Source organism: Monopterus albus, unplaced genomic scaffold (assembly GCF_001952655.1).
Source record: "Monopterus albus unplaced genomic scaffold, M_albus_1.0 scaffold65.1, whole genome shotgun sequence".
Classification (NCBI taxonomy): Eukaryota; Metazoa; Chordata; class Actinopteri; order Synbranchiformes; family Synbranchidae; genus Monopterus; species Monopterus albus.
The window spans coordinates 4,359,161-4,369,909 of record NW_018127945.1 but is presented as its reverse complement, the minus strand read 5'-3'; the positions used below and the strand labels follow the sequence as shown (position 1 = coordinate 4,369,909).

Here is a 10,749-nt window from a genome sequence, read left to right as displayed (position 1 = left end):
TGTCATGTTGGAAGACCCAGCCATGACCCATCTTCAATGCTCTGACTGAGGGAAGGAGGTTGTTGCTCAAAATCTCACAATAAATGGCCCCATTCATCCTCTCCTTAATACAGTGCAGACGTCCTGTCCCCTTCGCAGAAAAGCACCCCCACAGCATGATGTTTCCACCCCCATGCTTCACAGTAGGGTTGGTGTTCTTGGGATGCATCTCATCCTTCTTTTTCCTCCAAACACGATGAGTGAAGTTTAGACCAAAAAGTTCTACTTTGGTCTCATCTGACCACATGACTTTCTCCCATGCCTCCTCTGGATCATCCAGATGGTCTTTGGCCAACTTCAGACGGGCCTGGACATGTGATGACTTGAGCAGGGGAACCTTCCGTGCAATGCATGATTTGAAACCATGACAGCGTAGTGTTCTACCGACAGAACTGTGGTCCCAGCTCTCTTCATGTCATTGACCAGCTCCTCCCTTGTAGTTCTGGGCTGATTCCTCACCTTTCTTATCATCAGTGATACCCCACGAGGTGAGATCTTGCATGGCGCCCCAGTCCGAGGGAGATTGACAGTCGTCTTTAGCCTCTTCCATTTTCTAACAATTGCTCCAACAGTTGATCTGTTTTCACCAAGCTGCTTGGCAATTGCCCCGTAGCCCTTTCCAGCCTTGTGGAGGTCCATAATTTTGTCTCTGGTGTCTTTTGACAGCTCTTTGGTCTTGCCCATGGTAGTAGTTGGCGTCTGACTGACTGTGGGGTGGACAGGTGTCTTTAAAGAGCTCAGACAGGTGCTACTAGTTTAGATTAATGAGTGGAGTAGAGGTGGACTTTTTCAAGGCACAGTAACAGGTCTTTGAGAGCCAGAATTCTTGCTGTTTCTCAGGTGTTCAAATACTTATGTTCAGCAGTGCAAGACAAATAAATTCTTTAAAAATCATACAATGTGATTTCCTAAAATTTTTTTTTTAATTCTGTTTCTGAGTGGGAATGCACCTACAATGTGAATTTCAGACCCCTCCATGATTTCTAAGTGGGAGAACTTGCAAAATTGCAGGGTGTTCAAATACTTCTGTTCCTCACTGTACATGTTGGCAGTTGGCAGATGGTGGGAACTGGGAAACAAAATCATTTAGCGAACATTATTATGTGAAATACTTCATAACTTGTGATGCCGTCTCACTGAAGTATAGCCAGGGTCATTGGCAGTCATTTTGTATGCAGTGTTAGACACTGTTTGAACAATGTGTACAATAATTTCTTTGGAAACAGAAAGATAAGCAGATATACAACAGAAGTAAGTTGTGTGTTCTCATGTTGCCCATGTTAGGCTATAATTGAAATTGTACTTTTGATGAAATGTATAGATAAGCTGTATAATTTCATTTATTTCTTTTTCCCTTGATGTTAAATGTATAGTTTATATTTAAATTTCTTCCGTCATCCTTGGTCCCTCAGAAGTCATACCTGGTCACATTTTAGGAATGATTTCCTAGGGTCTCATGCTGCATCATGTATGGGGTCACTATAAAATCACATTAAACCAAGAGCTATAAAAGCTAGTGTGCTGAGTCAACCAGACAATTCCCAGATAATGCTTTAGAGGAAACATTGATTTCACGGGGCCCCGGGGCCACATCTAGTGTGTACAGCAGCGTAGTGTAATATCCCTGCTGTCCACTGTTCTGCCTTAATAAGCCAGGGTGAGCTTTGAAAGATTTTGTGCTGGTGAGTATATATGGTTCTCTGGGACTAGAATGCCAACCTTGTGACTGCTGTTTTATCCCTGATGTTTTGCCTTCCGCTGAGTTTCATTTTTGCCAGCTGCTGGTTGTCCATGGTGAAATGAAAAGATGTGCACTATTTGTAGGAAACAGTTCACATTTGAGCCTTGGCATTAAAGCCAAAGAGACGCATATAATACCAGCAAAATATCATCATCTTTGTTGGCTGAGGTGAGTATGTTTACAGCTTTACTGGTTAGAGTGCTCTCTGGCTAACAGGTGGAGACCTTCTTTATTTATTTATGTGCAGGGCATTTTCTTTATTCCAATACCCCCCACCCCCTCCCACCTCAAAACAGCGAGGGTATGTCGCCACCCTCTACTCAAAGCTTGCAATTTTTTTAAAGCAGGTTAGGTGATGTCATCGGCTCTTCCTGCCACATCTGTGCCAACTTTTCATAATTAGAGACAGAGCTCTGCCTTAGGCTGTTGATCAGCCTGCTTTGTGGGTGTGCGCTTGCCTCTGTGTATCGTGTGTGTGTGTGTGTGGATTGTATCTACTGTGGTTACATACATGTGTGTCTGTTGATAGTACAGGAAAGGTCAGCGTGTGTGCGTGTGTGTGTGCGCATGTGTGTGCGTACGTGCTTATGAGCATCAGCCCATGTGTGTTGTGATGGAGTCAGTATCTGTTGGATTAATTCCCCAGAAAGCATCTGTATACCCTTGCCACACACACACAGGCCCTTGACACAGACATACACACACACACACACACACACACACACACACACACACACACACTGGTGACACAAACACAAACACAGGACATCAAAATGTCACTACACCTTACTTGCCTGTGCCAAATAATACCACTGTATTCAACCAAACAGCCTCAAATGTTTCTTGCCAAACAACCTGCTGCTGCCTGCTCTGAAAGCATTTAGTTAATGTTCTCTCTGATTCAACACACTTATTACATGATGTGAAAGGAAAATGTGATTGTTGATTTAATGAGGCCCCTTTGGAGATATGACTAGAAATACAAATAAAATGTAAAAGGTGTTAAAATGGGGTCAGAGTAAGTCCTCCTGACAGAAGCTTTTCTTGTGCTGAAAACAATGAGCATCTGGTCGACGGTACACAGTAAAGACACATTATTTTATTTTCTGATCAGTTTAGTTTTTATGCTGTGATAGAATCACACCCTGAAAAACAAAATTACAGGATTTCCCCCCAACTTTGTCCTGCCACTGCAAAAATGTCCTAACATGTTTAAGTCAGTATTTGTTGAAATAATAATTTAGTCTAGCACCATGCTCACAAACTGCAGGGCAGGACAAGGACTTTATGGATCAATTAAACAAAGACACCCCTGGATAACGGTTTGTGTTTTTCAACTCACCTTTTTGTCACACCTGGGAGCCTAAATAGCATCCAACAATAGACACAAACAGTGGACCAAAAAGCTGGTGAAATGTTCATCCACAGTAAGTTAGCAATCTCCACCTCACAGTGGGATAAAAAGAAATGTGTGCATTTGTGTTTGCCCTCAGGGTGGCAGTGACAGCGTACTGCTGGAGCTTTGTCTCCTCAATTTTCCATGCATGTGTTAACCTTAGGCCGGGCATGCAACAGGATGTGTCCCTGTTCCTGCTGTACAGACTCTTCAGTGGTATATTAAACCACTCACTGACATCAGATGCATTTCAAGTGAATTACACTTGAATATACCAGTACATTAGCAGGGAATTTACATTAAAGTACCATAATTGTTTTTTTGTTTTCATATTTACATTGATTGTAACAAATTACATACACTGTACTGCATTCTGTTTGTGCTTGCATGCAACCATAACCACTACTTGCCTAACCCTAACCCATACCCATTCCCCTGCCCCTAACCTTAAACCATGTTGCCACCCCAAAATTCAGTGTTTTCAGTGATGGTCGAGTCCCCACAATGTGAGTGTGTTAACAGGTTTCAGTCCCCATAATGTAAGTAAAACAAAGGCACCATACAGACACACACACACTGCCACTAGTCACTTTGTTTTTTTCAGCAAAGCATTTCAGAATCAGAATCAGCTTTACTGGCCAGGTGTGTCAGACACACGAGGAATTTGACTCTGGTACATCAGCTCTCAATGTGTATGTACATATCAACAAGCAAGGGAATGAGTATAATAATAATAATAATAATAATCACTTTTATTGGCCAAGTATGTTACACACAAGGAATTTGTTTCCGGTACAGAACCAATGGCAGCAATAGTGCCCAATTAATCAGTGGGGAAAAAAAAAGAATAGTGGGTAACGTAGTTTGTGTCCTGCTTCAGTCCCAGTGATAATGAACTCCTTCAGGCTGCCGTGATTGAGATATTTGTGAGTCTATACATAAAAGTGTCTTTTTTAGGTGTCTGACTCTGATGTGAATAATACAATCAGTGGTCCGTTCAGGTAACGGAGTCTGTGTTGCTGCTCCTCCAAGCAGCAGGTGGTGGTACAAAAGAAATGTTAGTGCCTTATGCCAAGTCAATACCTTAGCAACATAAAAAGCTGTTGAAATGTCAGTGCCAGACAAATGAAGAACTATTCAGACTGCATTTCATTCCCAAAGTTTAGTGCCAAATGACATCTTTGTGCTGGCTTATGTATTCCTTAAATTTGAAAGTAATATTTTGCCTGTAAATGCTTTTGGGTTATCTTATTGTTTGTTCAGTTTTCCACTCAACCTTGCCAGTTGATGAAATGAGCACTTAAGCCTGTGCAGAGCCAGGCAGAGCCTGCTCTACTGCTGCATTGAGAGAGAGTTCAGCAAGCCGCAGGGCTCAGTAATGAACTTGTGTAGCATTAAGGAGGCTGAGAATAAACTGGTAAATGTCCTTGTACTCATGTTCTTTAACCCTCACTGTGTAGCATAGACCTGTATCAGTACCAGTCAACACCTGCGCATACCGTGCAGTTTCTACGAACATGCTGTGTATTTGCACGTATATGTGCATGTGTGAGCAATTTATTTTATGGAGCACTGTAAAATGTATCTGCTGTATCTCCCTCACTGCTGAGATAATTTATTGAAAGTTGTATTTATACATAAAAGAACTGATAATAAACACCACAAGTAACTTGATGAGTGTGGTTATTTTCCTGTGACATAATTATGTGTTTGTTTGAATTTGTGGAATATTTAAATTAAGCCATTAATTATGAAGAATGTTTGTTGATATTTTTCTTTCTGATTCCCATTCTGCCCCTTTCTTTTTCTCTGTTTTCCTAATCTATTCTTATTTGTTGAAATGTTGGAGAGAATTCCATGAACATTGTGAACTGTTACCACCACTGTTTCTTTTTGGTATTTCAGTGTGAGACAAAGAAATCACTCAGCAGTCTGTGTATTTGACACTGCATAATATGCATGCAGAAAGTCTATTCAATTAAAGATGCACAAGCAATAACTGTGCAGAACATGTTTTATCACCTTGGGTGTTTTTATCCCCTTTTGCTTTTTCCTCACTGCTTTACTTGAAAACAGAGGGAGTTGTGTTTTTATCTCTGTAAGCGCAAAAAAAGTGTGAACTCAGGACTGGCCATAGCAAATTGTTCAGGTTGTGGATTGGTGGTAATCTAAACTTCTCCTTTCTTTCCTCTTCTCTCTTTGTCATCATCTGTGCACCTGCCATTTCTTTCTCCTTTCTGTTTAACCCTCATCTCTTCCTTTCACCTATTTGCTCCATCTTCCTCCCTTTATTTCTCCTCACTCTCATTATTTTTCATCTTTCCCGCTCATTTCTTTCTCCCCTCCTTCTTCCTACCTCCTCAGAATCGCATGCACGAGTCTCTGATGCTCTTCGACTCCATCTGCAACAATAAGTTCTTCATCGACACCTCCATCATCCTCTTCCTCAACAAGAAGGATCTGTTCGCAGAGAAGATCAAGAAGTCTCCACTTAGCATCTGCTTCCCTGAATACACAGGTAACTGGTCAGTTTCACCTGAGTGCATACATGAGAAAGCAGCAACAAACCTTGATGCATGCACAAAGTCTATTTCTTTGAGTACAACAAAGCTGCTATCTAGTGAAACCAAAAACTGTTGCACAGGATGGAAAAAGCGCCACATGCAGCCTGGCATGTGACATCAGACATTTGGTAGGGTACAACACTGAGAAAAATGTGACTTAAACACAGCTGTTCCGTTTTTAGACTCAATCACAATGCTGAGATAAAAATATATTTACAGGGCTGTTCATTATCAGTAGTGCTGAAGAGAATTTTTTAACCAAAAAGTCTTGTTTAAAAGATGCATCTTAAATGCAGTTTTAAAGGGGTAGTTCAACATTTTATTGAACACATTTAGCCTTGAGAGTTTGATGGAAAGATCAATGCTACTCGTACATCTGTATGTAGCTGGAGCTGGATTATCTTAGCACGACAAATGGAAATAAGAGGAAACCGCTAGCCTGAGCCTGTCCAGTGGTCTAGCAGCACTTCATAGAGAAAGCTTCATAATAACTGACATGAGAGTGGTATCAATCTTTTGATCAAACTCTCTGCAAGAAAGCCAATAAAAAATGTTAAACTATCTCTTTAAAAAAGCTACATTTTGATTGAAGAAATGTTTGTGAAATCTTTAGAGAATTTCTCCAGTTCCCTGAAAAAAAAAACAAAGCATTTTGTTGATCCTATATGAAGCAGGGGTAATGGAGGGAACACTAGTTTAAATGAGATGATATCAAGTATGAATGATTACCAGCTGCTGATCTTAACAGGGTTCCCAGGAGTGAAATAGCTTTCTAGAAGCTGCTTACACTGTTTGTTAGCAGGCAACAACCAAATGCCTCTTTGAAGAACTGTCACCTCAGTTTGAATAGAGCCACATACTGTACACGAAGATTTAGTATACTTTGTTTAAACAACAGCAGCGAAGGAGCAAGATGAGATAAACACAAGAAGGGAGAGAAGCAGCAGGGAGGCTGAAATAGAAGCTGTGAGGAGGAGAAAAAAGTAGATTTCGTCTTGTGGAGGTGAAAGTCTGTTGTAGCTGTGGCAGAGAAGAGTCAAGAGAGCGGAAGACAGGCATGCTTGGTCAGCTATGAAGAGGGAGGGGGAGACAGTGAGTCATCTCTTGCTCTCCACATTCACTCAGCTCTCTGAGCTGAGCCTATTCGTTTCTCTCTCATTCCTTAGTTACTTTCTGGTAACTGCCCTGATAATCACAGTTAAGTCTATCTGACATGTTGCCTTACCTTCCCCTAAGAAGCCTGTCGGCATGAAATTTTTACCACCTCCCACAGCTCCCAGATGATTACAATGTTGTTTGTTCCCTTTAGCTGTTCAGTTAACTTTAGTAAATGGTATCATTTCACAGAATGGCAAGACAAGCTACTGCTCTTCTCTGGTGTCCACAGGTCTTCATTAAAACAAGAACCTTACATCATGCACTGTATACTGTGACACTGACTGCATGTCAGCTCGGTACTTGGCTGCTGTCTGGCTACAATGTATGGGGCTGTAGTCAAATGACGCGCAGTCAGCTGGCATTGCATTGTCTGTGCACAGAGAGGCTCTGTAGGTCTGTCAGGATGGATTAAAAAGAAATACAGTATCAACAAGTTACCATCTGTAGCTGAGCCTGAAATGCATGTTTATCTGATAACAGCCAACAGGTTCAATGTAATTGACATTATTTGACTACAGCTGATAAAATCAAAACATTAATTGAATTGGACACAGGGATGCTGCAGTGCAGTGTAGGTACATTTTATATTTTAGGGAGTCATTGTCACAGTGGCAAACTTTGGTGTGAAACGGAGTCGAAGCATTTCCTGTGAGTGTAAAATGACATGACGGTGTTGCCACTTCAAAGTGTCGTACGCTGCCTCAATAATGGTCCGTGTTTATCACGATTGCTCATCATTTGTGCTGCATCACGGTGCGTGTTACAGTATAATGTCTGTAGGTGGCGCTCGGCTTACACCCAGCTTCTCAGAGGTAAGGGGTGCATAAGTTGCCTTCCATTTGTCATCAACCTGTTATAGTTTTACCTGTTGTAGTAGCCTAATAGAAAGAAATTATACCAACAGTGGTTTTGACTTTATTTGTACAATTGGCTCAGGAAGTAGAGCAATCATCCCCAGTCCACATGTTGAAATGTGGGCAAGACTCTGAACCCCAAGTTCCTCCCGATGGCCAGGTCAGCGCCTTGCAGGGACAGAGCCATTGTGTGTATGTGTGTGCGCGCGCCTTTGTATTACTTACATTATGGTGACAAAAACCTGTTAACACACTCACATTGTGGGGACTAAGGTTAGGGTGAGTTTAGATCCTGTACTAAAGTGCCAGCAAATTCAAACAAGTCATTAGAGCATCTGATTCAGCAGCAACAGCTTGTTTTGCATTGCTTTATTTGAATAAACCTCACGCTGTGTGCTTGTGCTTGGATCCAGAATACACATTCAAAATGCTGGGCCATTGCCAATGGAAAGTAACACAAGTTATGCTTACAACAGTGTCACTTCGCTTATTTTAAATCTCTGGACATGGAGACAGGATCTAAATTACAGAATTATATCCATATAATCAGCAACAGCACTAACTGATCCACCCTATGTGCCACCAACAAATAGGCCTAACCGTGTACCTCCGCTAGACCGGCAAAGCTTAACATGAACTGATCTGTCACCTGCAGTTATCTCTAAATGACTGGACCGGTTAACAGAGCAGTGGGGGAGGAGACAGACATGGCTTGACTTAAGCGCCTCAGCAGTTCTACTGTTTAACTGTGTTGTCTGTAATGTTAATGTGCCTCAGACACCCAGCATCCCATAATCTGATTTAAAAATTAGGGGCATTTTGGACATTTTATTCATAATGAAAAACTGCTGAGCGCATCAGTGCAAACTGAGAAAAAGAGAGTGGCATTTAACGTTTGCTGCGCACAAAGATGTGGGGGGGAACTGATGTTCATGTACATTCAGTTTCACTGAGGTTATCTGAAAGCAGCCTTTTTCTAGGTTTAACTGGTGTGCTGCTGCAAATCACTGTTCTTTATTTATTTATTCATTTAAATGTGTTCTACTTACTTTTCACCTGCTTCCTTTTATATATAACTATGTTTACATTTATTTAATCTCGTTTAACGCTGTCGTCTCTGTTTTCATAGTAGTTTGTCTTCCTGAACACTGCCACTGTTTTTGTTCTAGCAGCCTAATGACTGACCACCCCTCGACCCATTCACAGATCACACTGAAACAAAACCAACCAAAGGAATGTACATGTAATGGTGCAACTACCCTGCAGTCAGGGGCTTCTCAGTGGTATGGATGGTGTAAATGATCTGATCTGTGAATGGGTCAATATGAGGGTATACACCGCCAGTATTCAGGAAGACAAACAAGCCCAAACAACGAAAGCAGGGACACTGAACAACACTGAACAAGATTAGCCCCACATCTAATGAGCAGGAAATATTTCCAAGATAAAGAAGCGTGAAGTCTGCGCACTGCCGTTTTTTGATTACAGTATGAACAATGTCCCTGACTTTTAAATCAGATTATGGGATGCTGAGTGCAGCAAGTAGTTAAAGTAGCTACTAAGCAGCCACAGTTCAAAGTGACCATTCAATGAAGACGTGCAATAGCACATTAACAGTACAGACAGCACAGTTAAACCAACAGCTGGCTAAACAGTGGAACTGCTGATGAGCTTCAGTTAAGAAATTTCTGTCTGAACTTTATCATCTCCGTTTCTGTTTCCAGGACCCAACACCTATGAGGACGCAGCAGCTTACATCCAAGCACAGTTTGAGAGCAAGAATCGCTCTCCAAATAAAGAAATCTACTGTCACATGACCTGCGCCACGGATACAGGAAACATCCAGGTGGTGTTTGACGCCGTGACCGACATCATCATCGCCAACAACCTCCGAGGGTGTGGCTTGTACTGAGCAGGCCCACACACCTTGTAAAGTCCACCCTGTCCCCTCCCCTCTCCCGCCCTCTCTGTCCCCCCCACCCCCTCCTCGCCCCTCTGACATGGCTGGGGAAATGATGATGGTGATGATGACAATGATGTATATATATATAAAATGTTTTTAGTTCATGTCTCTTCTCACTCCAACGTATCCTCTTGCCAAGCAAAGAAATTTGTTTTAGTAGAAAACACGAAACCCTGCAGCCTTGAAAACTTCTTGAACAAAGTCGATGAAAGCCTCTGTTCCCTGTTCTTCTCTCATTTTCTTTCTCAGCTGTTTTTTGTTAACAAAAACAAAACCTGTACTTTTGTTGAAGATTCTTTTATGAATTCCACTTGTTTTATTTTTGTTGATTGTGTGTATATTTATTACAAGTTCTGTCTGTTCACTGATTTGTGTTCACATTTTACTTCATCTTTCACCTTTATTTGTGTGTCATTTTGTTTGTTTTGCTAGTAGTGATAATGTAATAACAGTTTTTTGTGGAAATATGTGAAGCTGTCAATAGCACTAAAGAGAAACACAAGACAGGTCAGCCAAAACCTTAAAAAACCCCTTAAGACCTGCTGAAATGTTGATTTTAACATTAGTCTTTATGTTTACATTAGCCATGACGGTTTGAAGACGTTTGTTATTAGTTTCTTTTTTGTGTTTGAGTAATTTTACTCCCCACAATCGCTTTTCATCGACAGGAAGTGAGGTTTTCTGTTTCCTGAACCGGGCCTTACCATTACCCAGTGACCATGGCCGAACCTGAGAGCCAATAGGAAATGTGCTAAATGTCTTCTCAGAGCCATGTATTAGAGGTACTGTACTGTACTGTAGATAGCCACAAGTACACACCATTATAACTCTACCTTCCTCATTGTTATAACTTCTAGACCTACTAACATTCTCCATGTAAGCTCCCTCCTGGTTTAATAATGGGTGATTAATTTATTAATTTATTTATTGGTTGGTTGTCTGTCCTACACATACCCCCCTCTCTTTCTCTCTTCATTTACACACCACCACCACACCTTCATGTCTTTCACCTCCACCCATCTCTCTTTCCTTGT

General features: G+C 41.4%; 1 protein-coding gene across 1 annotated transcript in view; it reads left to right on the top strand.

The window, feature by feature from the left end:
- Positions 1–9,785, top strand: part of gnao1a (guanine nucleotide binding protein (G protein), alpha activating activity polypeptide O, a) — a 121,322-nt gene extending 111,537 nt beyond the window's left edge. Inside the window, exons 7-8 of the mRNA XM_020604371.1 lie at positions 5,541–5,694; positions 9,477–9,785. Coding sequence (XP_020460027.1) covers positions 5,541–5,694; positions 9,477–9,664 — 342 coding nt within the window. The 3' untranslated portion in view covers positions 9,665–9,785. The remainder of the gene's footprint in view (positions 1–5,540; positions 5,695–9,476) is intronic.
- The last annotated feature ends 964 nt before the right edge of the window (positions 9,786–10,749 follow it).